Source organism: Theropithecus gelada, chromosome 1 (assembly GCF_003255815.1).
Source record: "Theropithecus gelada isolate Dixy chromosome 1, Tgel_1.0, whole genome shotgun sequence".
Lineage (NCBI taxonomy): Eukaryota > Metazoa > Chordata > Mammalia > Primates > Cercopithecidae > Theropithecus > Theropithecus gelada.
The window spans coordinates 12,928,838-12,955,729 of NC_037668.1; the positions used below are offsets into that span (position 1 = coordinate 12,928,838).

At 38.9% G+C, this 26,892-nt stretch overlaps 2 protein-coding genes across 3 annotated transcripts in view; one reads left to right on the forward strand and one right to left on the reverse strand.

The window, feature by feature from the left end:
• The window catches only part of RNF115 (ring finger protein 115), an 81,356-nt gene that overhangs the window by 15,619 nt on the left and 38,845 nt on the right, over positions 1-26,892 (reverse strand). The window contains exons 3-4 of the mRNA XM_025375807.1: positions 25,653-25,710; positions 12,135-12,343 (exon numbers count right to left, since the gene is read on the reverse strand). Coding sequence (XP_025231592.1) covers positions 12,135-12,343; positions 25,653-25,710 — 267 coding nt within the window. The remainder of the gene's footprint in view (positions 1-12,134; positions 12,344-25,652; positions 25,711-26,892) is intronic.
• Positions 5,640-15,338, forward strand: LOC112618718 (ribosome biogenesis protein NSA2 homolog). 2 transcript variants are annotated; one of them, XM_025376133.1, is made up of 2 exons: positions 5,640-6,273; positions 15,295-15,338. In XM_025376133.1, exons 1-2 carry the CDS (start codon positions 5,751-5,753, stop codon positions 15,336-15,338), a joined length of 567 nt encoding a protein of 188 aa, XP_025231918.1. In that variant the 5' UTR covers positions 5,640-5,750. The 2 variants fall into 2 exon arrangements, with proteins under 2 accessions (XP_025231918.1, XP_025231910.1); XM_025376125.1 differs by lacking the exon at positions 15,295-15,338 and adding an exon at positions 6,467-6,668 and having other exon boundaries at positions 5,640-6,271.

The window sequence follows — 26,892 nt, forward strand, 5'->3', positions numbered from 1 at the left end:
ATGGCTGTATTTACCAAATACCTGTACCTCCACTGTATCTAGGAAGTAACTAGCTTGCTTTTGATTTTATAGGCTCACAGGCAGAAGGAACTTGCCTTATCTCAGATGAGACTTTGGACTTTGGGTTAATACCTAAATGAATTAAGACTTGGGGGGACTGCTGGGAATGCATGACTGGTTTTGAAATGTGAGGACATGAGATTTGGAGGGGCCAGGGGCTGAATGACATGGTTAGGCTGCCGCCATGTTACAAGTGCCTTTAGCCTCCCACCATGATTCTGAGGCCTTCTCAGCCATGTGGAACTGTTAAGTCCAAATAAACCTCTTTTTCTTCCCAGTCTCAGGTATGTCTTTATCAGTCTTGTGAAAACAGACTAATATAGGCCCCAATCAAATGTATCTTGAAAGATATATACAATCTATTAAGATAAAAAATATTATAAAATATGTGTAGTATAATCAATTCAATTTCAATTATATAAATGTAATTATCATATATATGTATTTAAAAAGGTCTATAAGATTATACATCAAGGCATAACTATGGCTATTTCTGGATAAGGTTGTCTTTTTATTCCATACCAAAAAAAATATTTTTTTTAATAAGGAAAAAAAAAGTTAACCGAAAAAAGTCAGTTCTCAAAATCTGAGATGTGATCAGTGGTCAGAAAACCATGGTCCAAGAATCTAGGGTTAACTTCAGAAGCACATATTCTCTAGGTAGGATCTCTTAAAATATATTCTTTACACAGCCATAAAAAAGAACAAAATCATGTACTTTGCAGCAACATGGATACAGTTGGAGGTCATTAGCCTAATAAGCAAGTTAATGCAGAAAACAGAAATACCACATGTTCTCACTTATACATGAGAACTAAACATTGGTTACACAGGGACACAAAGTAAGGAATAATAAACACTGGGAATCACAAAACGGGAGAGGGAGGGAGAAGGGCAAAGGTTGAGAAACTATCTATAGGTACTATGTTCACTTCTTAGGTTATGGGATCATTATAACCCCAACCCCAGCATCACACAATATACCTGTGTAATAAACCTGCTGTTCTGTGAGTTACCAGGAGAGCAAATTTTTAAAAATTTAAAAATTAAAACCAAATCTGTACATGTACCCCCTGAATCGAAAATAAAAATAATAAATTTTAAAAAGAACATATTATTTAGGTGAAACAGCTTCTTAGAAGTAATGTACCCTACAAAGCGAATCGGAAACAGCTTACTGCTAACTAAAATCAAAGAGGCTTCCTTTATATAGCCAGGAAGGAGACTAAACCATCAGGCTAAAATGCAACAAAGAACCAAAAGAGTAAAGCACAACAAAATAAAAATGGGGCTGGGTGCAGTGGCTTATGCCTGTAATCCCAACACCTTGGGAGGCTGAAGCAGGAGGATCACTTGAGGTCAGGAGTTCGAGACCAGCCTGGCCAACATGGCAAAACCCTGTCTTTACTAAAAATACAAAAAAATTAGCCAGGCATTGTGGCTCATGCCTGTAGTCCCAGCACTCAGGAGGCTGAGGCAGGAGAATTGCTTGAATCTGGGAGGCAGAGGTTGCAGTGAGCTGAGATCACACCACTGCACTGCAACCTGGGAGAGAGTGAGACTCCCTCTCAAAAAAACAAAACAAAACAAAACAAAAACAACAAAATAAAATAAAGATGGGTTTCAATGTAATAAGTGCAGACTAGTGGGTGGTAATCTCTACTACTTGTCTGGAAAATATGAATGTGCTGGTGTTGACCTAACACAAAGCAAAAAAACCTAACAAGTATTAATATTTTACCGTCCTAAAAAATTATTTGAAGTGAAATATGAGTAATTCCTTAGCATTTATCACAACCTGAATGGAATTTCTCTTAAAGATCATGCAATTTCCTTGCTGATTCTATATGTACCAAACCACCATCCGATTGCTTTTGATTTCTTGATATCTGAGAAATTCACAGACAACAGTATGCTAACAAACAAATGAGTTTTGGAGTCACTGAAACAGAATACCCTCAGTTATAAATGTATAAATTAATCTTCTGACACAGGTCAGATGCACTTAAAGTCAGGTAAGATGAGCTAGTCTATTCAAGACCTAATTAACTATCATTCAAAAGCTGCAGATTAGAGGATAAAGCACATACTTTAGGGACACTGAATAAATATTTGCAGAATGAATGAACAATGTAAGATTTCCCTGTCTTTGTGTTAGTAAAAAACTTTTACTCATGCCAATGAAAAAGTCAATGAAAATGGATCTCATTTCAGGGAAACTTATTAGGTTGGTGTGAGGAACACACTAATAATCCCACAAAGGCTAATCTCTGACACCTGATTTCTTAAATACAAAGTACTCTTTTTCTTGAAATGGAGTCTTGCTCTGTTACCCAGGCTGGAGTACAGTGGTGCGATCTTGGCTCACTGCAAGTGATTCTCCTGCCTCAGCCTCCTGAATAGCTGGGATAACAGGCAACCACCACCATGCCTTGTTAATTTTTGGATTTTTAGTAGAGATGGGATTTCATCATGTTGGTCAGGCTGGTCTGGAACTCCTGACCTCAAGTGATCCACCCACCTCGGCCTCCCAAAGTGCTGGGATTACAGGTGTGAGCCACCGCAGCCGGCCATTAAATACAAAGTACTCTGTTTACAGTGAAACCAGTAAAATGAACAGGAAATTGAGATGTAGCCCATGGAAACCATAAATGGAATGCCCATATGTTCCTTCTCAAAGCAAGAGGACAAAACTGTTATCAGGAAGAAGCCATGCTAAAGTTTAATCAATTTTTAAAAATTTGTAAAACATGAAATTGTACTTTCAAAACATACAGTGACATCATAATGACAATTACTGTAAAGTAACAACCATATGGAACAATCTGGGCAGGCCTGCTAAGTAGGTATAGTAATAGGCCCCAAAGATATACTGTGTTTATTTATACTTCTATGAAAGAAAAGAGAAAAGAAACTGAATTTAAAACTTTCAAGTTCTATTTACTGATATACTGGTGCCTTGGAAGGAAAGTTTCTGAGAAAATTAGGGAAATGCTTAATTCTTTGGTTAAAAAATAAGTGAGAAGGCTACTTAATTTTAAATTTTTGACTTATACTAAACAGTTATACTAAAATTTTTCAGTACAAGTAAACAGTTAAAAATCTCACCAAATACAAACACTTCCATTTTTGCACTATCCTGGCTCCAATATTTAACTGCCTTTATACTCTTAGACAATTTACCTAAACGCTCTGTGCCTCAGTTTCTCTGGTAAAATGGAGATATTCACAATACCTTCTTCACAGAGTTATAGTGAGGATTAAACAAATGAATACCTGTAAAGCATTTAGACTAGTTTCTGGCACATACTCTTAGCTATTATTACTACTAATTTATATTTTTTTGTACTTTTTAGAGACATAATTACAATTATCCACTTATGCAAAACAAACACGTTTAGTAGCCACTATAAAACCGATACTGTGCTAGAAGCTGAGAATACAGAGATAAATAAAACATTATCCTACACTATTAACCCCAGAAGTAACTGAAAAGACTGTAATAGATCTAGTTCTCAAAAGATACCAGGTCCAGATGGAATTACAGGTAACTTGTATTAAACCTTTAAATAATAGGTAATTCCTGTGTTATTTAAACTATTTCCAAGCATAAGATTACAGCAAATTTTCCCAGTTCCTTTTATGCAACTAATATAATCCTGACACCAAAACTTGATAAAGAGACTCACCTTCTTTTGAATAAATGTAAAAATTCTTTAAAAAAAAAAAAAAAAGATAAGGAACAAATCAACTCCAATAATGTATTAAGAGACTCCAGCCTGAGCAACCTAGTCTCTACCAAAAATTGAAAAATTAGCCAGGTGTAGTAGTACATGCCTGTAGTCCTACCTAGTTCGTAGGCTGAAGTGGGAGGATTGCTTGAGCCCACCGAGTTTGAGGTTGTAGTGAAACACGATCTTGCTACTGCATTCTAGCCTAGGCAACAAAGTGAGACCCTATTCCCCCAACCTCCGAGCCCTAAAAAAGAGAGATTAGTGCTCCTTGACAAAGCAGCTTGAATAGAAACACTAGAAAACATTAGAAAACATACTTGTTAATAAAATGCATTAACTGTTTAAGGGAGAAAAACTCTTAAGGTCATTTTGATAGGACTGCAAAGGGCATGTGACAAAATCATTAGTCATTCTTAATTAAAAGCCCCTAATAAATTATGAATAAAATTAAACTTTCTTAGTGTGATAATGCATATACTAGGAACCAAAAGCAAACATGTTTAACAAAGAAACACTAATTCATTCTCACTGAAGTCCGGAAAAACACAATGATGCCTACATTAAACAACTTTGTTTTGGTAGTATAGTCAATGTAATAGATAAGAAAAATAAGAGGCATAAACATTGGAAAGAGAAACACAATCAATATTTAAGGATGATATGAGTGCTAACTAGAAAACTAAAGAGAATAAAATGAAAAACTATTACAATTAATAAGAGAATTCAATTAAGTAACAAGATGAAGGGTAACAAAAAGTTTGCCAGCAATAATCAGTTAAAAAGTTAAATCGGCCGGGCGCGGTGGCCCAAGCCTGTAATCCCAGCACTTTGGGAGGCCGAGATGGGCAGATTACGAGGTCAGGAGATCGAGACCATCCTGGCTATCACGGTGAAACCCCGTCTCTACTAAAAAATACAAGAAACTAGCCGGGCGAGGTGGCGGGCGCCTGTAGTCCCAGCTACTCGGGAGGCTGAGGCAGGAAAATGGCATAAACTCAGGAGGCGGAGCTTGCAGTGAGCTGAGATCCAGCCACTGCACTCCAGCCTGGGCGACAGAGCAAGACTCCGTCTCAAAAATAAATAAATAAATTAAATACATAAATAAATAAATAAAAAGTTAAATCAAACTATGAAACTTGACTGAATGATGAAAAGTGCCCTGTATCTTCTACTCAATTGGCTGTGAACCTAAAACTGCTCTAAAAAAGTCTATTTTTAAAAAGAAAGAAGAAAGGGAAAAGAAGGAAGAAGGAAAAAGAAGGAATAAGAAGAAAAGAGAAGGAAGAAGAAGATGGAAAAGGGAAGGAGAAAGAAGAAAAGGGAGGAAGAAAAAGGAAGGAGGAAAAAGAAAGGAAGGAGGAGAAAGAAGGAAGAGGAAGAATGAGGAAGAATGAAAGAGGAAGGAGGAAGAAGAATGTAGGAGGAAGAAGAAGGAGAAAGGAAGAAGAAGGAAGAAGGAAGAGGAAGACAGAGGAAGAAGAAAAAAGAACCAAATAAACTGAGACCATGAGCCATAGGTCTGAGAAGTTTCAGTATTACTAAAACGTACCGGCTGGGCACAGTGGCTCACGCCTGTAAACCCAGCACTCTGGGAGGCCGAGGCAGGCAGATCACCTGAGGTCAAGAGTTCGAGATCAGTCTGATCAACACGGCGAAACCCTGTCTCTATCAAAAATACAAAAATTAGCCAGGTGTAGTGGCAGACGCCTGTAATCCCAGCTACTTGGGAGGCTGAGGTAGGAAGAATGCTTGAATTGGGAGGCAGAGGTTGCACTGAGCCGAGATCACACCACTGCACTCCAGCCTGGGCAACAGAGCGAGACTTTGTCTCAAAAAAACAAAAAAGCCTTTCCTGTCCCGGCCTGCGTGGTGTGGGCTTGTGGGTCTTTGAGACCTGAAAATTGAGAGCGTTTTCGCACCCCAGGGGCTGCTTCTGGTGGTTCTGCGGCCATCACCATGCCACAGACCGAATATATTGAATTACACCGTAAACGCTATGGATACCGTTTGGATTACCATGAGAAAAAGAGAAACGAGGAAAGTCGAGAGGCTCATGAACGTTCAAAGAAGGCAAAGAAAATGATTGGTCTGAAGGCTAAGCTTTACCATAAACAGCGCCATGCTGAAAAAATACAAATGAAAAAGACTATCAAGATGCATGAAAAGAGAAACACCAAACAAAAGAATGATGAAAAGACTCCACAGGGAGCAGTACCTGCCTTTCTGCTGGACAGAGAGGGACAATCTCGAGCTAAAGTACTTTCCAATATGATTAAACAGAAACGAAAAGAGAAGGCGGGAAATTGGGAAGTCCCTCTGCCTAAAGTACGTGCCCAGGGAAAAACAGAAGTATTAAAAGTTATTCGAACAGGAAAGAGAAAGAAGAAAGCATGGAAGAGGATGGTTACTAAAGTGTGCTTTGTTGGAGATGGCTTTACAAGAAAACCACCTAAATATGAAAGATTTATCAGGCCAATGGGCTTGCGTTTCAAGAAAGCCCATGTAACACATCCTGAACTGAAAGCCACCTTTTGCCTACCAATATTTGGTGTAAAGAAGAATCCCTCATCCCCACTGTATACAACTTTGGGTGTAATATTACCAAAGGTACTGTCATTGAGGTAAATGTGAGTGAACTGGGCCTTGTGACACAAGGAGGCAAAGTTATTTGGGGAAAATATGCCCAGGTTACCAACAATCCTGAAAATGATGGAGGTATAAATGCAATCTTACTGGTTTGACAGCAATTTCATATATAATTATTGAGGACTACACACCAATTGAAAAAACTGCCATTACTGTGATGTTTCTGAATACTACCAAACAGCCATACATGTCTGCAATGAAGAGATTTATTAAATTGTAAACATTAAAATGGTCCTGTTTTTTTTTTAAAAAAAAAAAAAAAAGAAGAAGAAAAAGAAAAGAAAAAAAAACTCAAAGTACCAACTGTCCCCAAATTAATATATAAATTCAATGCACTTCCAATCAAAATCCTAATGGGATGGGAAAAGGGGCAGAGATTAAAAAACTGCATCTAAAATCCATTTGGAAGGGTAAACACAAGCAAAGCATTAATAAACTTGCAAACAAACTAAGAACTTTGTTTTTTTTTTAAGAAAAGAACAATAATGAGATGGACCTTCCCTACCAGTTTTCAGATCACAGTATAAAATCGTAGTGCGTACACCAGAATGGTACATGAATAGAATACAAAAATAAAGATCTACAGCACATAACAGAGAATCCAGAAAGAGAAAGGTAAGTATGAAAATGTATACATAATAAAGGTGATATTTCAAATCAGATATGCTATATATTATGCTGTAAATAACTGGATACGCAGATGGGGGGGATTAGATCTTTAACTCAAAAATACACAAAAATACTCCCCACCCACCAGAGATTTGGGCATAACGCCCAATCAGGGCCAGAAACCTTCCACAAAAGTCGATGGATGGGCACGCCTGTAATCTCAGTACTTTGGGAGGCCATGGGTGGATCACTTGAGGTCAGGAGTTCAAGACCAGCCTGGCCAACATAGTGAAACCCCATCTCTCTTAAAAATACAAAAAAAAATAGCTAGGCATGGTGGCGTGAGACTCTAATTCCAGCTACTCAGGAGGGTGAGGCACAAGAATTGCTTGGATCTGGGAGGCAGAGGTTGCAGTGAGCTGAGGCCACACCACTGCACTTCAGCCTGGGCAACAGAGCAAGGCTGTCTCAAAAAAAAAAGAAAAAAAAAGTTGACAGATGGACATATCCTCTGGGATGAATCCTCCGTAATTCCTGTAAACTTGGAGCCACCACCGGCTATCTTTCATTTCACAAAGAGAGAGCCATCATGATAACACAGGAAAGCAGATTTGAGAGAGGAAGAATGATAGACAGATGAACATAACATATTGACTGACCATCTAGATCCACCTATAGACTTCTAATTTACATCAGTGCTTCTCAATGTTACTCCTAGGAAGTGATTTAGAAATCCAAGGGGGCAGTTTTGCTAGTCACAATAAATGGTAAGTACCATTCACATTTACTAAGCAGGAAAAATGAGTGCTAGCTACCCTGCAATAAACAGGAGGACAGCCAGGCCCAACAAAGAACTGTCCGCCAACCTGCATATTCTGAACATTCTGCCTGGACATTCATTTGGTGACAAACTACCTATATAATTAACCGAAACTAAATCCAGCTCCATTCTACACATAAACACAAATTATTTTCCATTTGGTTTTAATATATACTGAATTTTCCAGGGATGTAACTATTGTGAAAACTGAGGGAAGTTTATGCTGCCCCACAAACCCCAGAAACTTCCTAAGAGTTCTTCACCATTTTGAAAAGTTGTAACATTGTACCAACAATGCTTGTGGCAGATGAACTGTAAAATATAATCCTCTTGTACTGTTTGCATTTGTAGCTATCATCTTAATGATTCTATATACAGAAGTAAGCACCTAACTTTTCATTTTGTCTCCCGTAATAGTTATGGCTAGGGATTTACACATTAAAACACATATATTCATATATTATTTTTATTTCTCCTTTATATTAATTGGAGAACTGTGTGTGTATATATATATATATGCATATGTGTTTTTATTATGTTTTATAGCTTATATTATCAATGAGTTTCTAATCAGAATAGTAGAGGGCATTATAAGACAATTGTTATAATAGGGAGATGTTGGGTCTGATATAGCTAACAACCATTTGAGCTATGTGAACCAACACATTCTAGTTTTTTGGGTTTTTTTGAGACAGAGTTGTGCTCTGTCACCCAGGTTGGAGCAATCTCGGCTTACTACAACCTCCACCTCCCAGGTTCAAGCGATTCTCCTGCCTTAGCTTCCCAAGTAGCTGGGATTGCAGGCATGTGCCACCATGCCCAGCTCAATTTTTTTAATTTTTAGTAGAGATCGGGTTTCGCCATGTTGGCCAGGCTGGTCTTGAACTGGCCTCAAGTGATCTGCCCACCTCGGCCTCCCAAAGTGCTGGGATTACAGGCATGAGCTACTGCACTGGCCGCCGGTTAGTTTTTTCTTAAGTTATATTAAATTGAATTTCTATCACTTGTAACCAAAGAGTTCTAACATAACCATAAAAAGCATTAAGAAAATATAAAAATTAAATTTTAAATCTTGGAGTAAGAAGAGCCTCTTTTTTTTTTTTTTTTTTTTTTTGAGACAAGCAAGGACTCACTTCTGTTGCCCAGGCTGGAGTGCAGTGGTGCAATCACTGCTCAGTGCAGCCACAACCTCCCAGGCTCAAGCGATCCTCACACTCATCCTCCGGAGTAGCTGGGACTACAGGCACATGCCACCATGCTCAGCTGATTTTTCATTTTTTGTAAAGATGAGGTCTTGCCATGTTGCCCAGGGTGATCTTAAATTCCTGGGCTCAAGCAATCGTCCCAGAAGTTTGAGACCAGCCTGGGCAACATAGCGAGACTTCATCTTTACAAAAAAAATTTAAAAATTGGCCAAGCGTTACAGGCATGGTGGTACATGCCTGTAATCTAAGCTACTTGGGAGGCTAAGGCAGGAGGATTGTGTGAGCCCAGAAGTTTGAGGCTCAGTGAGCTATGATCACACCACTCTACTCCAGCCTGGGCAACAGAGCAAGACTCTTATTACAAAATAAAGAAAGAAGAAAAAGAAGAAAAAGTAATTTCAAGGGGGAAGAAAAAAGATTAAAAGGGTTGAATTCAGTGAACTAGACCTATACAATAAGGATTTTAAAGTATCCACTGGGTCTGCAATTATTAATAGAAAGTCACCAGGGACTTTAGTGAAAGGAGGGCCAGACTACAGCAGGTAGAAGAATAATGAAAGATAAAAAAGTAAACACAAACAACTCTTAAGAAATTTTATTGAACAGGAAAGGAAAAAGATTACTAGGCAGTAACTGGAACAGTAATTCTCAATTCTGGCTACAATAAGAATAACTTTAGGAGCTTTTTAAAATTACCAATGCCTGGTTTCACCCAGACTAATAAAATCACAGTCCCTGGGGATAGAGTCCAGGTACCAGTTTAAAAGATATCCTCAGTGACAACGATTTACAGCCAGGACTGAAAAACACAGAGCTAAAGAGTAAAACAGTGGCCAAAGGGCATTAACTGGGAAAGAAAGCAGGAAGAAGAAGATGGATGATACAAAATCCCAGATGAAACAGCTAGAGAATGGGTCAGAACACGGGCTGATAGGCTTGCCTTGAAAAAAAAACAAAGGACACCTCATCTCAGGAGGCTGGAAGGAGAAATGAATGTTGACATAGAGAAACTGGGCACAGGGATTTGGGGAGTTCATGCCCAAGGCCCCAATTTTCATAAAGGAGAATATAAATCAGCTTCTGAGAAATTTGAAGAATGAAATTTAGTGAAAATTAAAATATCTGTTGAGGGAATGCAAAACAAAAGCCTAATCAAAAGCATGAAATCTGGTGGCGATTAAATGCACCTTACTATCTGCAGGGGCACGATTGGGAACATTTATGTGACTTTTCTAAAGCAGTATTGAACCATCCCCTAGTAAAGGAGCAAGGAAAAGTGAATCACAGCACTGCTCCAAAACTGGCCATTTAGTGGGTGGAATGGAGAAAAAAAAAAAAAAAGATGCATAGGAGGTAAAAGTTTAGACGAACTGTAGTTGAGAAACTCAATAATGGGATCTCAAATCTCAAAACAGGTAGAAAAGGGAAAGTAATCTACACACAGTTTAACTGGCACAGGATATAGTAGCTTTAACTCTGGGTGCCATAAGCTATTAAAACAATGTAATTCACTGATTTTTGTCCTAGACAATCTCATTAAATCAGATTTCCCATATCCTGTATTTGTTCCATGAAGCGATGTCTGCAACTAACTTTGAAATGCACAAAACATAAGATGAACTAATGGAGAGCTAGATGGATAGATATGTAATAAAGCAAGTATAGTAAAATGTAATAAAGCCTAGAAGGTGTGTGTTGGGGGAGGGGGGAGTGTAGGCTCTAGAACAGCACTGTTCGATAGAACTTTCTAAGATAATGGAAATTTTCTATAATATGTTCTGTCAAATATGGTAACTATTAGCTACATGTGGCCAATGGGCCCTCAAAATATAGCTATTTGGGATTGAGGTCTTTGAATTCTGAGTTTTATTAACTTTTGGTTAACTTAAATGTAAACATATAGCTACATGTGGCTAGCAGCTACCATATGAGACAGTGCCGCACTGGATTCATAAAGCCCTAGATTCAAGTCTTAGATACACCAGTGGCTGTTACCTTATTTCTGAGACTCAGTTAATTATTTTATAAAATGAAAACAGCAATAGCACCTATTACTTCACACAAATTAAACAACATAAAGCAGATAAAGCATGAAGCACAGTCCTCTACATATGGTAAACACTTAATAAAATTAACTTTTATTATTCCAACTAAATGAGATCCATGAGCAAAACCATCTATTTGACTCATCATTGTGCTCCTACTGTCCAGTACAGTGCCCCATACAAAAAAGACACTCAACAAACATGTATTACATGAATGTTTTTACAGTCATAAGACTTTATATTTATCCTATTAAATTTGTTTCCTTTCTTTACAAAAAGCAGATACTTGATTCAATTTCATGTTAAGTCCATTGTTCCAATCTGTTGAAATATTTAACCCTAATGCCTATATATGTGACACCCTTTTGAAATTTTGATAAATATACGGCTATAGTTTGAATGTGCCCTCCTCAAAAATTCATGTGTTGGAAACTTAATCCCCAATGGAGCAGTGTTGAAAGGTAGAGACTTTAAGAGATGAATCTCCCATGAGTGGATTAAATGCCTTCATCTCGGAAGTGGATTAGTTATTGTGGAGTGAGTTCCTAATAAAAGGATGAGTCTGGCACCTTTCTTTCTTGCTCATGCATGCTCTCTTGCCCTTCTGCCTTCAAACATGGAATGACACAGCAAGAAGGCCCTCGCCAGATGCAGATCCCTCAATCTTGGCCTTCCCAGCCTCCAGAAATACAAGAAATGAATCTCTGTTCTTTATAAATCGCCCAGTCTCAGGCATTCTGTTATAGCTACACAAAATGGACTGAGACACATATCGTCTATATATTAATCTAAGACATTAATAAAAACGTTAATCAGAGACGTATAACATTTCTCACTCTCTAGTTCATCATCAGGTGAGTACTAACATTCAATTTAGCTTCACTTTCATTCTTTCTACTTACGTCCATCTTGTTCACAAAGGTAGTAAGTATGAGACCCTTATAAAGATTAGATTACACCAATTTGTCCTTCACTGAAACTACCTTAAAAAATAACTTTAAAAACAACAACTCACCCTTCAATAGCTGGAGATCTGTCAGGACGAGAACTTCCTCGAGATCTGTATCTCCGACCCAATGGTAACCGTGGAGGCCTTGCTCCCCAGAAGTCAGTGTGAGTCTGGTGACCCCTTTCATTGGCTCTATTATCTTGGTCCAGTGGATTGCCACTTAGAAATGGTCTAAAATCTTGAAAAAACATTGTGTGATCCAAATGGCCCCAAAGCTAGTAAAGACCAGAAATAAGTCACGGGTTAGAAAAGTCAATCAATAAACACCTGGATTGTTTACAGTTTTTTATATTACAAATGGCCACCGTGATTATTACTGGATGTGTCTGCTGCTGCAGAGGTACAAGAGTTTTTATGTTTTTGGTCTGTACAACTATTACATGATCCATACATCTTCAACTTTACTGGGTAGCGACAAATTGTTTTCCAAACTGGTTGTAGCAATTTATACACCCACCAAATGTTTAAGAGTTTCTATTGTGCTACATCCTGGCAAGCACATGATATCACAGGACTGTTTTTAAAAAAAGTTTTTAACAATTTGGTGAATAGAAAATGATTTTCCAATGTGGGGTTTTTGGTTTTGCTGTGTAAGAAAAATTACGAATGTTTAATTAAAATGCGTATGTTTTGGTCCTATGCCAAAAAGAAAATTTAATAGATCTGTGGTGAGCCTGAAGACTCCTTTTAGCATTTCTTACAGGGCAGGTCTATTAATAATGAAGCCCCCTCAGCTATTATCTGGGTATGTCATGATTTCTCCTTAATTCCTGAAAGATAGCTTTGCCAGATTTAGAATTATTGGTTGGCAGGTCTGTCTTTCATCACCTGAAATATGTCATTCCACTGCCTTCTAGCCTCCATGGTTTCTGCTAAGAAATCAACAGAAATTCATCTTATTTAAGATCTCTTATATGTTATAAGTTGCTTCTCTCTTGCTGCTTCCAAGATTCTTTATCTCTGGCTTTTGAAATTTTAATTACAATGTGTCTTGTATGGATGTCTTTGAGTTTACCCTTCTTGGGTGTTAGCTTAGCTTCCTGGATGTGTATATTCATGTCTTGTCAAATTTGAAATGGTTTTGGCAATTATTTCTTAAACATGTTTTCTGCACCTTCCTCCCTCTCCTTACCATAATACATATGTTGGTATCCCACACATCTCTTGGGGTCTGTTCATTTTTCTTCAATCTTTTAAATGTGTGCTCTTCAAACTGTATAATTTCAGTGGACCTATCTTCAAGTTCACTGATTCTTCTGTCTGCTCATATCTTTTGTTGAGCTCCCTTAGTGAATTTTCATTTCAATTATTGTAATCTTCAGCTCCAAAATTTGCTTACTTTTAAAAACTTCTATTTCTTTACTGATATTCTCTATTTGTTGAGATATTATTACCTTGAATCCCTTTACTTCTTTGTCCATGGTGTCCTCTAAGCTCTTTGAGTATACTTAAGACAGCTGATTTAAACTTTTTGTCTAGTAATTCTAGTATTAGTGCTTCCTCGGGGTAGTTTCTGTTCATTTCTTTTTTCTTGTGAATGAGGCATATTTTCTAGATTCTTCACATGCTTCGTAATTTTTTTTTAAAAAAACTGAACATTTATAATGCGTAAAAAATAAAACAAAAACAAAAAGAGATGGGTGCAGTGGTGTGTGCCTATAATTCTGGCTACTCATGAAGCTAAGGTGGATCGCTTGAGTCAACGAGTTCAAGATTAACCTGAGCAACATAGCAAGACCACATTTCAAAACAAACAAATAAACCAAAGAGAAAAAAAAAAAGAAACAAAAAAAGAAAAAGACGGCCAGGCGCGGTGGCTCACACCTGTAATCCCAGCACTTTGGGAGGCCGAGGTGGGTGGATCACCTGAGGTTGGGAGTTCAAGACCAGCGTGACCACCATGGAGAAACCCTGTCTCTACTAAAAATACAAAATTAGCCGGGCATGGTGGCACATGCCTATAATCCCAGCTACTAGGGAGGCTGAGGCAGGAGAATCGCTTGAACCTGGGAGATGGAGGTGGTGGTGAGCCGAGATCGTGCCATTGCACTCCAGCCTGGGCAACAAGAGTGAAACTCTGTCCCAAAAAAAGAAAAAGAAAAGTAAAATGCTTGCCAGGTCTTTGCTGATTAGCTGTTGGGGCACTCCTTCAAAACTTAGCCAGGGCCTTTATAAATCTGCCTTAATACTCACTTCCTGCTTGTGCTGAACCTAAAGACAAGCCAAGGTGAAAGCTAATGGCCTTCTCTTTTCTGAGCATGCATACTGCCCTGAGCTGTGCACTTGGCTTTCCAGTTTCTCATCCACAACAGCTTTTCAAAGCTCCTATTCCTCCACAAAAACTCACTCTACAGCTTTTCCTCTCAGGCTTTCAATATCTTATTGTTTGCCCTGGTTTTTTGTTTGGTTGGTTGGTTAGTTGGTTGGTTGATTTTTGCCCCTAGTGGCAGTCCTTCGGGGAAAGGACAAAACAGAACACATAACCCCTTAGGAGGAAGAGGGTTCACTCTCTGGAATCAGGCACCAGCATGGGGAACACAGGCTCTCATCTTCAAGACTGCAGCCATACTAGGAAGGAAGGTGAGGCTAGGGTAAGCTAAAATGCTACAAAGATCTCTTATCTTGTTTCAGTGCCCTTTCTTCTGGCGAAGTATTTGCTTGGTTGCTGTAAACCTTTGACTATCTTTCCAGAGTTTCGATAAGCTTGATTCTGACTTTTTTGTCAAGGTATTTGGTGTTTCTGCAGAGGGATGACCCCCAGAAGCTCCTACTCTGCCATTTTCACTGACATCACCCTGTCATTGTGGTTTTAGTTTGCTTTCCCTGATACTAATATACTAATAAGGCTAAACATCCTGTCATGTAATATTTACCAGCCATTCCTATGTCTTCTCTTCCCTGCTGCGCCCCCCCAGCCTTTTTCTTTCTTTCTTTTTCTTTCTTTTTTGATGTTTTAGAAATCCAAAAATTTCTTTCTTTCTTTTTTTTTTTCCTTTTTGAGATGGAGTCTTGCTCTGTCACCCAGGCTGGGGTGCAGTGGCACGATCTCGGTTCACTGCAAACTCCACCTCCTAGGTTCAAGCCATTCTCCTGCCTCAGCCTCCCGAGAAGCTGGGATTACAGGCATGTGCCACCATGCCCGGCTAATTTTTCATATTTTCAGTAGAGATGGGTTTCACCATGTTGGCCAGGCTAGTCTCAAACTCCTGACCTCAAGTAATCCGCCCACCTCGGCCTCCCAAAGTGCTGGGATTACAGGCGTGAGCCATGGCACCCAGCCACATTTATTTCTTAAATTTAAAACATATTCTTGTTAAATCACACAGAGTTTACTTTTTCAGCACTCATCAGTTGTTTCAACTAAATCAGTTTTAAATCTCTATTCTTTCTCTTTTATGTCTTCTCTTCTTTCATGTCTTTTGTCCATTTTCCCATTGAACTGACTTTCTAATTGCCTATCTTTTTTTAAAATTCTGTATTTTAATAGTTAATTCCTGGTAACAGAAATGCAACTGATTTTTGTATACTGACCTTAGTATACAGAAAATTTGCTGAACTCTTAATAATAATTTGTGTACATAGAAAACCCAAAAACAGGCTGGGCACAGTGGCTTATGCCTGTAATCCTAGCACTTTGGGAGGCCAAGGCAGGAGGATCACTTGAGTCCAGGAGTTCAAGAACAGTCTGGGCAACACAGTGAGATCCTGTCTCTACAAAAAATTTAAACATTAGGTGAGTGTGGTAGCATGCACCTGAAGTCCCAGCTACTCAGGAGGCTGAGTGGGGGGGATCACTTGAACCCAGGATCCTGAGCTCAAGATCATGAGGTCGAGGTTACAGTGCTAGCTATACAGAATCCTAATTATATGCTATGTTTTTTCATATACATACATACCTATGGTAAAGTTTAATTTATAACTTATAACTTAATTTATAACTTAGGCATCGTAAGAAATTAACAATAACTAATAATAGAATAGTTATAACAATATATAATAATAAAAGTTTTGTGAATGTGGTTTTTTGTTTTTTGTTTTTGAGACAAGGTCTCAACTCTGTCGCTCAGGCTGGAGTACAATGGCGCGACCATGGTTCACTGCAGCCTCAATCTCCTAGGCTCAAGTGATACTCCTACCTCAATCCCCCAAGTAGCTAGGACTACAGGGACGTACCACCACACTTAGCTAATTTAAAAAATTTTTTTTTTTTTTTTTAGAGATGAGGTCTAATTTTGTTGCTCAGGCTAGTCTCAAATATCTGGCTTAAAGTAATCCTCCTGCCTCAGCCTCCCAAAGTACTAGGATTGAACTATGAGCCTCTGTGCCCCACTTTAAAATATCTTATTGTAGCTGGGCATAGTAGTTCAAGCCTATAATCCCAGCACTTTGAGAGGCTGAGGTGGGAGGATCACTTGAGGCCAGGAGTTCGAGACCAGCCTGGCCAACATGGTGAAACCTTGTCTCTACTAAAAATATTAAAAAATTAGCCGGGCATGGTGGCATACACCTGTAGTCCCAGCTACTCAGGAGGCTGAGGCATAAGAATCGCTCAAACCCACGAGGCTGAGATTGCAGTGAGCCGAGATCACTCCATGGCACTTCACCCTGGGCAACAGAGCAAGACCCTGTCTCAAAAAAATAAAAATAAATAAAATAAAATATCTTATTGTGGTATACTCACCTATTTTCAGGCCCTGGTTGACCACAGGGTAAGGGGGGGCTACTGCACCAATTTAGACTCCTACCAGAGTATAAAAGCTTACATTTACCACTACTCTGACCAACATTTTTTTTTTTAAGAAGGAGTCTCGCTCTGTCGCCCAGGCTAGAGTGCAGTGGCACGATCTTGGCTCACTGCATTCTCCGCCTCCCAGGTGCAAGCCATTCTCCTGCCTCAGCCTCCCGAGTAGCTGGGATTACAGGCGTCTGCCACCGTGCCCAACTAATTTTTGTATTTTCAATAGAGACGGGGTTTCACCATGTTGGCCAGGCTAGTCTTGAACTCCTGACCTCAGGTGATGCACCCACCTTGGCCTCCTAGAACACTGCAATTACAGGCATGAGCCACCGCACCCAGCCTGACCAACATTTTTTTAAAGTTTTTAAAATTCCAATACTAAGCTGAAGAACAAAAAGTAATATGCAGAGTAAAAACATCTGTTAGATTTCTCGGCCAGGCACAGTGGCTCACATCTGTAATCCCAGCACTTTGGGAGGCTGAGGCGGGTGGATCACCTGACGTGAGGAGTTCAACACCAGCCTAACATGGTGAAACTCCGTCTCTACTAAAAATACAAAAAGTTAGCTGGGCATGGTGGAGCGTGCCTGTAATCCCAGCTACTTGGGAAGCTGAGGCAGAAGAATTGCTTGAACCCGGGAGACAGGTTGCAGTGAGCTAAGATCGCGCCATTGCACACTCCAGCCTGGGCAACAAGAGTGAAACTCTGTCTCAAAAAAAAAAAAAAAAAAAAAAAGATTTCTCTAAATATTGGTGACATAAAACACCTTTTCATTTTAACTGCCATTTGCACTTCTTATCAAATCTGCCTTATTTCCCTTTACTTTCTAGTTACAGTCTTCATCTATTAGAGATCACTGGTTTCTAGTCTGAAAAATTGTCTAGAACACAAGAATTCTCTTGACCCAAAATTCCAAAGTAAACGCAAGATTTAAAAACCTAAAACTATACTTGTCTTCAATAAGTGAAAAAGTACGAGCAGAGTCCTCCATGTTCTCAATCATCTATCTCACTAAGGTAATTACAAGAAGAACTATGATTCCCTTACTATATACAATTCCACAACATTTGCTCACAGAAAACAACTCTCAAAGTAACCATTAGTTTCATTATAATTTAAAAATAAAATATTTAAAATCTTGACTGGAAGAAAAGTCAAGCACCAAGTTCATAATAATCTGCTTTGATACTAACATACTTTTAGATGACTATAAATTGTTACCACACCTAATAATATATAAAATTTCTAAAGGATCCATGCTTAAAAACAGCTTCGGCCGGGCGTGGTGGCTCACGCCTGTAATCCCAGCACTTTGGGAGGCCAAGGCGGGTGGATCATGAGGTCAGGAGATCGAGACCATCCTGGCTAACACAGTGAAACCCCGTCTCTACTAAAAATGCAAAAAATTAGCCAGGCGTGGCGGCGGGCGCCTGTAGTCCCAGCTACTCGGGAGGCTGAGGCAGGAGAATGGCGTGAACCCGGGAGGCGGAGCTTGCAGTGAGCCGAGATCGCGCCACTGCACTCCAGCCTCAGCAACTGAGCGAGACTCCGTCTCAAAAAACAACAACAACAACAACAACAAAACAGCTTCAACATCATAACCAGGCATTTTTCAACTTGTATAGAAAGTGCAAATTAGTGCAAATTAATAATAACAGTCAATGTATTTGTGGCCTATTTTAATCTCAAAATAATAGTGTACCCTGACCAAAGAACACAGGACAGCAGAGCACACCTCACAAATTTATACCAAATCAGCACTAAGGATAAAAATAGCTTCAGGTCATTTGTCTCTGAGTAGACTTAGATAAGCATAAAAGAAAAAAAAAAAGCTCATACAACAAAACTGGGTATTTAGGACACAGCTTACATAAGTAAAAACTAATAGGGAACACTATCATAGAGTTTTGCTAAAATAGTCTAAAGAATCACAGAGACAGTTTGACAAGTTTTGCCTTGAAAACCTGAAAACATTACTCTGAATATAAGTACAATGACAGTATTTCTGAAAATATTTGGGGTGAACTACTTTCACATTCAAAATAAAAAACAGGATGGACAATATCTTCAATTTAGCAGAACTTGCTCTACACTAACCATGATCACATCAGCACTTCTTAAAATATTATGGTATGGTCCTCAAAAACGTAAACAGTTACCAAATGACCCAGCAGTTTCACTCCTAGTTATATAACCAAGAAAATTAAAAACATATGATCACACAAAAACTTGTACAAAAATATTTAGAGCAGCATTATTATTCATAACAGGCAAAAACTGTAAACAACCTAAATGTCCATCAACTGATGAAGAATAAATAAAATGTGGAATATCCATACAATGTAGTATTATGCAGCCATAAAAACGAATGAAGTACTGATACACACTACAGCATGGATGAACCTTGAAAACAGTATGCTAAGTAGAAAAGAGTCGGTCACAAAGGTTCACATATTACGTGATTTCATTTATAACAAATATCCTATATATGCAAATCCATAGAGACAGAAAATAGATTGGTGGTTGCCTAGGGCTGAGAGAACTGTGGAGAAGTATGTAGTGACTACTAAGGTGTATGGGGATTTTTTTGGGGATGATGAAAAAGTTCTAAATCAGTGGTAAACGGTTGTACAACTCTGTGAATATACTAAAACCACTTAGTTGCATACTTTAACAGGGTGAATTACATAGTATATGAATTATATCTCAAAAAACAATATTAGAGTCTATAAAGATGAGTCAATTAAGGGTAAATAATTTTATAATTATTAACCTTAGAAACGTAATCTCGAAAAAGTTCACAGGTGATTTTGTGAAAACATTAAAGCAAAGCAAGGAAGATACTTATCACTCCGAAATGTTTCCTCGTGTGCCTTTATAATCCTTCCCTCCTGCCCCTCCCCATCCCCAAGCAACCCCTGATCTTTCTGTGGTATGCATTTTTTAGAATTTTATGTAAAGGGCATCGTATTGTATGTACTCTTCAACAGAGGAATGATGTACCTGATTAGCAAATAGCAAAGTCTAATCTCTAATGATTTCACATTTCTCCAGCAAGTGAAGTTGCGCAAATGCAAAATAAGAGGTTCTGATTATGTGTGCCTGCTCTGCAGACTCTAATTCTCAGGTAGGTCATCCTGTATAAACTTAGGATGTCCATTTGGCCACAGTTCAACTTTGTGTTCCAATTCAGCTGAATAAAAATTAAATTTTTATATCCATCTGTCCGGTGTTCTGTTTTATTTCTCAGTATGTTGTAGACTTAGGTAGAAGAAGTATGATCAATGATCAACCATCATATATAACTAGACATGCCTAACACAGGATAATAGTTCAATAAATATAGTGTAGCCATTAAAGAATATGAAGTCCTAAAATTTTTTTCTTTTTTTTCGAGACAGGGTCTCACTTGGACACCCAAGCTGGGGTACAGTGGCACGATCTCAGCTCACTGCAACCTCTGCCTCCCAGGCTCAAGAGACTCTCCCACTTCCGCCTCTCGAATAGCTGGGACTACAGGCATATGCCACTACACCTGGCTAACTTTTTATTTTTATTTTTGTAGAGACAGGGTTTTACCATGTTGCCCAGGCCGGTCTTGAACTCCTGGGCTCAAGCGATACGCCTGCCTCCACCCTCCCAAAGTGCCAGGATTACAGGCGTGAGCCACCATGTCCAGCTATAATTCTATTAACTATAGAGAGACAAGTAAAAGGTTTATAACATAATACCAAGTAAATTTTTAGAGGCAGAAATACGATATACTCTTATGACAGCAACTCTAAACAGTTATGAGGTATGCATATGAGAAATGAGAAGTATGCTAAAAAATGCATAAAGCTATAATCAAGTAATGAGAATATGGGATATTCCTTTTTTTTTTTTTTGAGACAGAGTCTTGCTCTGTTGCTTAGGCTAGAGTGCAGTAGTGCGATCTCAACTCACTGCAACCTCCGCCTCCTGGGTTCAAGCGATTCTCCTGCCTCAGCTTCCCGAACAGCTGGGATTACAGGTGCCCACCACCACACCCAGTTATTTTTTTTATTTTTAGTAAAGATGGGGGGGTTTCGCCACAGTGGTCAGGCTGGTCTGGAACTCCTGACCTCACATGATCTGCACACCCGGCAGATATTTCTCATTTTTAAAAAAGCTTAGGCCGAGGCACGGTGGCTCATGCCTGTAATCCCAGCACTCTGGGAGGCCAAGACGGGAGGATCACCTGAGGTCAGGAGTTCCAGACGAGCCTGGCCAACTTGGTAAAATACAAAATTACAAAAATTATAAATTATTTTACTTGGTAAAATACTAAAAATACAAAAATTAGTCACGCTAGGTGGCGGGGGCCTGTAATCTAAGCTACTCAGGAGGCTGAGGTGAGAGAATCACTCAAACCCAGGAGGCAGAGGTTGCAGTAAGCCGAGATCATGCCACTGCACTCCAGCCTGGGCAACAGAGCAAGACTCCGCCTCAAAAAAACAAAAACAAAAAAGCTTAAAGTTGTTATTTTTCAGTATCTACGCCTTAAGACAAAATCTGAAAGGAAATGTATGGAAAAAGGGAGCTCTTAGAATAGTGAAACTCGAATGGGCGCAGTGGCTCACACCTGTAATCCCAGCACTTCGGGAGGCCAAGGCAGGCGGATCACGAGGTCAGGAGATTGAGACCATCCTGGCTAACATGGTGAAACCCCGTCTCTACTAAAAACACAAAAAATTAGCGAGGCGTGGTGACATGCGCCTGTGGCCCCAGCTACTCAGGAGGCTGAGGCAGGAGAATCACTTGAACCCAGAAGGCGGAGGCTGCAGTGAGCCGAGATTGCACCACTGCACTCCAGCCTGGACAACAGAGTGAGACTCTGTCTTAAAAAAAAAAAAAAAATTGTGAAACTGAAGATACATATTTTTAATTTTTTTTACTGCCACTATAATGCTGCTTATGTAACAAAAACAAATTTTATTTAAATACATATAAATCAGACAGCTCAGAGCACCCTGCCTTCTTGTGCATACCTGAGAGCTCTTTTTTCCAGAAAGCCATGTATCATATTTTCTCCTAATCTGAGGCAGCCGCCAGAGCCACTCTTGCACTGAAGTGATCCATTCAGGTAAGCTGAGACTCTAAGATCAGATGACCCACTGGCACCAGGTCATGGTCAGAAGTGCAAGTAATCAATGAAACCTTCAGGTAGCTATGGGGCTCACTTTCCAGATTACCAGCAGGAGCTTAGTATAGCAATGTCTTCTCTCTACAAATTGCTAGCAACATTTTCAGATTCACTCTCCACTGGCCCTCACACATTATTCAAACATTGCTCCCATGTAACTGGCAACCCTCCCCTACCTTCTCTCTATCCCATTAGTCTCTTATCTCCCACCCAGTCTCATTTTTTTAAAAAAAAGTCAATACCGATTTTGTCAGAAATTTTCTTGGAATGAGCCTCTTCTAATACAGTCAGTATTTTAAGAATTCAGCTATCAGTAAATGTTACTTATAGAAAATAACCACCTCATTGTACAAGTAGCTCCGGCTAAAGAAAAATAGAGCAAACCTGAGCATAAGTCTTTGCTGAAATTACCAACTAAAGCGGGGAAAAGAAAAACAACTTTAGTTTCTATATATAATTTTATTTCTGTTTTTTCTTCAGGGACATAAGCATAAAACCTTACAGCTTATGAATACTATTTTGAGATAATTTTCACATCTTTGCTTATCTAAATTCCACCTACTCTTCAAGGCTCCAGTGCCAAGTTTTACTTTCTCTATGAAGTCTTAATAATGGCTAAAATGTATCAAGCACTCACTAGATGGTAGGCACAGTCAGGTCTACACACCTAGCATGTATTAACTCAATTTAATCATCATAACATCCCTATGAGGAAAGGATGATTATTTCCCCCAATTTACAGACAAGGAAACAAGAGAGGCACTGAGAGATTCTAAGTAACTTTGCCCAGGTTACACAGCCAATAAGTGGCAGACACAGGATTTGAGCTCAGGCAATTTGGTTCCAGAGGCTGTGCTCTTAATCACTGTTATATGACCTCTCCTCAAGACCACGGCCCACCTTATCTCTTCCTTCTACTATACTTGTTACATATATCCCACAATAAATTTATTATACTCTGTACACTTTTTTTTTTTTTGGAGACAGAGTTTCGCTCTTACTGCCCAGGCTGGAGTGCAGTGGTGCAATCTCCGCTCACTGCAACCTCCGCCTCCTGGGTTCAAGCGATTCTCCTGCCTCAGCCTCCTGAGTAGCTGGAATTACAGGCGCCCACCACCATGCCTGGCTAATTTTTTGTATTTTTTAGTAAAGATGGGGTTTCACCATGTTGGCCAGGCTGGTCTCAAACTCCTTACCTCAGGTGATCCACCCGCCTTGGCCTCCCAAAGTGTTGGGATTACAGGCATGAGCCACCACGCCCAGCCTTCCCTGTTTTCTTAAGTGTTTCACTTGCTCCACAACTAAATTTTAAGTTCCTTTCAGGCAAGGCAACCATGACATTTACTTCCTGGCCCTATTTCTAGGAGAGTGCTATGTATGAAACATTCAATACATACTTTTAGTCAGGCACAGTGACACCTGCCTGTAATTCCAGCTACTAGGGAACCTGAGGTGGGAGGATCACTTAAGCTCAGAAGTTCGAGTCCAGCCTGGGCAACACAGTAAAGCCCCATCTCTTAAACACACACACACACACACACGCACACACACACACATACACTTCTTAGCTAATTTTTTAAAAATCCCTGGCAACATCTAAAGAACACGAAGTTACAAGCTATGAATCAGCAAAATTACTTTAACACCTGAAGGATAACTCATGCCATCAGTGTCAGATTTAGCATTACTAAAGTTAGGTAACTGACTACATATATTTATTTTTCTTCTTACTCAATGCATCTCTTCCTGGTGAGTCATATCTACAAAATTGGCAGACCAATCTATTTCCATTACCTAAAAGAGAACACTAAAGAAAAATCAAATGAAATTTCTTCTTCTGCATATGCATAATCAGTAAGTGACAATCTGTGTTATCACAAATAGCACACACAAGAGAAAAGAATACTGAAATCACAAAGGCTTCCAGGACTGGCAAACAGAATACATTTTGTTTTATTTTATTTTTTTGAGATGGAGTCTCGCTCTGTCACCCAGGCTGGAATGCAGTGGTGCGATCTCGACTCATTGCTACCTCTGCCTCAAGCAATTCTCGGGTTCAAGCAATTCTCGTGTCTCAGCCTCCCATGTAGCTAGGATTACAGGCACATGCCACCATGCCCAGCTAATTTATTGTATTTTTAGTAGAGATGGGGTTTCACCATGTTGACTAGGCTGGTCTCGAACTCCAGCCCTCAGGTGATCTGCTCACCTCAGCCCCCAAGGTGTTGGGATTACAGGCGTGAGTCACCATGCCTGGCCCAGAATACATTTTAAATAACGTTTTTCAATTCATTCAAATGAGAAAATAAAAATGGAAGTTCAAAACATGATCTGTCTGGAATCACTCTAATCAACCTGGGCAGTTCAGAGTTAACCAAAATTCTTAATACTGGATATTAAGAAGTAGTACAGACCATAAGCAGAAAAACCACCCTAAATAGAACTGGACCATTACCCACACAATGTTGGTAAATCTAACAACATCAAAATGTGGGGGCTACAGGTCTTAAAACAATTTTCAAATAATAAGGGAAAGAAGCTTAGGGTTTTACAGGCTTCTTCTTAAATATCACTTTTCAAATATACTACTAGTACAATTTCAATTTACATACAAAACAGTGAAATATTTTGCTATCTCTCTAGGCACTTTAGCTATCTCTGGAAAAGGTTAATGTCATCCTAAAACAAAGAAATCCTGATTATGGGATTTAACTTATTTCTTACTTTTAGCATCTGTCAGCTTTCTAGAGCTGAACAAGTTGTATGGCAATATAGGGTACACATACAAACAAGCAAAAGAAAAACATCAGTGTTTTTTGTAGGCTGGCAGGTTTGTACCTTCTGGGCTGTAGTCTCTAAATGATTAAAAACAGAGAGTACTAATGCCACTGAATTATACACTTAAAAATAGTTACAATGGTTTCTTTTTTTAAAAAAAAAAGACTTTAGGTCAATGGACAAAGTGAAAAAAGAAAATTACTCTGGATTTAATATAAAATGGTATTCAAGAATGAAGACTAATACCCTATTTTCAAATCACAGTTAAGATTTTTCCCAAAAAATATGGACGCCACATTATAAGAACACATAGAAATTATTTACAGACCCCATCTTGGGATCTGAAAGGCAAGTAAATGTATCCTTAATCTACACCAAACTACTGTGTTGACTAAAGGTAAGCCCTGGAAACCAGCACCTCTGTACAAGGTTGAAGACTATTTCATTGTGACTTCGACAACTCATCCTGGCCTGCACTTTACCTGGTTGTCACACCACTAAAGCAGAGTCTGCAACACTGTTATTTCAAAAACAGCACAAGCTTTTTATTCTCACACTGTATGTACAATAACAAAGTAGAAAACAAGAATTAAAAACACTACCAGTTTAAAAGAATACAGTTTGAGGCTATTACTTTCTCCTAAACAAGGGTTTATCAAAGGTAACATGCTCAAGCCCCAGTTACTGAAAACACAAACCTTCCCAAGGGTTACTCTGGCCCACATTTTTTCTTATACATTCAGTTAAACTCTGATGTCTTGACACACTGGAAAATTAGTATCTGCCATGATTTTAACACCTAATCACTTCTTAAAGAATTCCTACAACTAAAGGAAAACTTACCTCTGCAAAATGTGTTGTTGTGCTATTGTCTATCCGACTGCCGCCACCACCTAAAAAACTAAAGAGAAAAGGAATGAGTGGTGATTCTATTCCCAGGAACAAGCTCCCCTCCCAGAAGCTAAATATAGAATGGCATAATGAGAACAAAGCCCAATAAGGAAAAATAACTCATCCCAACACAACACCTATAAAGGAAATTATGAATAACTGGCATGTAAATTAATCTATGAGAAGTATCATAAACCACAAAATCAAGTGATTTTCAAGGCTAAATCCAGTGCAAATTGGAGAAGTCACCATAGAGAAGGAAGAAGGACCCACAGCCAGCAATGCAATTCAGATTTGACCTATCAAAAGAAAAACATTTATCCTCAAAAAACACTAACAAAACAAAATGTTTCACTAAAAAACCACTCAACCACCAGATGAACAAAACATGTGCAGCTACAATAGTTAACATGTCTTAGGAATGATTAAATGTAGTAACGTAAGGGGCCTGGTACTGTATTTAAAACACTATAAAAGGATTCAATAAATATTTCTCCCCCTACCCACCTTTCAGGACCCATCTCAAATGCTACCTCCTCCATCAAGCCTTTCTGTACTCACCAACCAAATAAGACTCTTCCACACCCCTCTGCACTCTCACTTTGATTCTAAAACCTACCTTGTATTATAAATATCTAGGATGTGCTGCATCCATTTCAACCCATTTGCCTCCTTCATCAATATAAATCCAGGAGGCAAAGACTGCAATTTATTAATGCCTCTCAAATACATGTAGAGTGTTCATTAAGTGTCAGACATTACACAGTACTATCACCTTTAAAAACCCTGCAATGTCAATATCCTATACTGAGACTCAAAAATAAAAGTTGTTGAATTAATCACGTGAAAATGATAAAATAACTATCTATTCCCAAAGACCCTGAAGAGTGGAGAGAAATATTAAATCCCATTGTCCTCATGAAATTTGCAAAGAACAAAGAAAACAAGCTAACACATCCAGGAAGGGGGAATGGAAAGAATCACAGGAACTGCTGGATACCACTTTTACCTCAAGAGACACACTTAAGCACACAAACATACAAACACTCACCCCAATGATAAGTTCACAAACTACTACAAATAGTTTCCATCTGTAGGATTACAATACCAATCCAGGCATTGTGCTGAGCTCACTGAGGAAACACACACACCCTAGTTAGTCTGAAACCAAAAATGAAAAAGCAAAGCCAAT

Excerpts from the sequence above, each read along its gene's own strand:
- LOC112618718 (XM_025376125.1), top strand. The coding sequence starts at position 5,751 with ATGCCACAGACCGAATATATTGAATTACACCGTAAACGCTATGGATAC. Across the intron at positions 6,272-6,466 it reads GAAAGATTTATCAGGCCAAT|GGAAAATATGCCCAGGTTAC; the intron begins GGGCTTGCGTTT and ends AAAGTTATTTGG.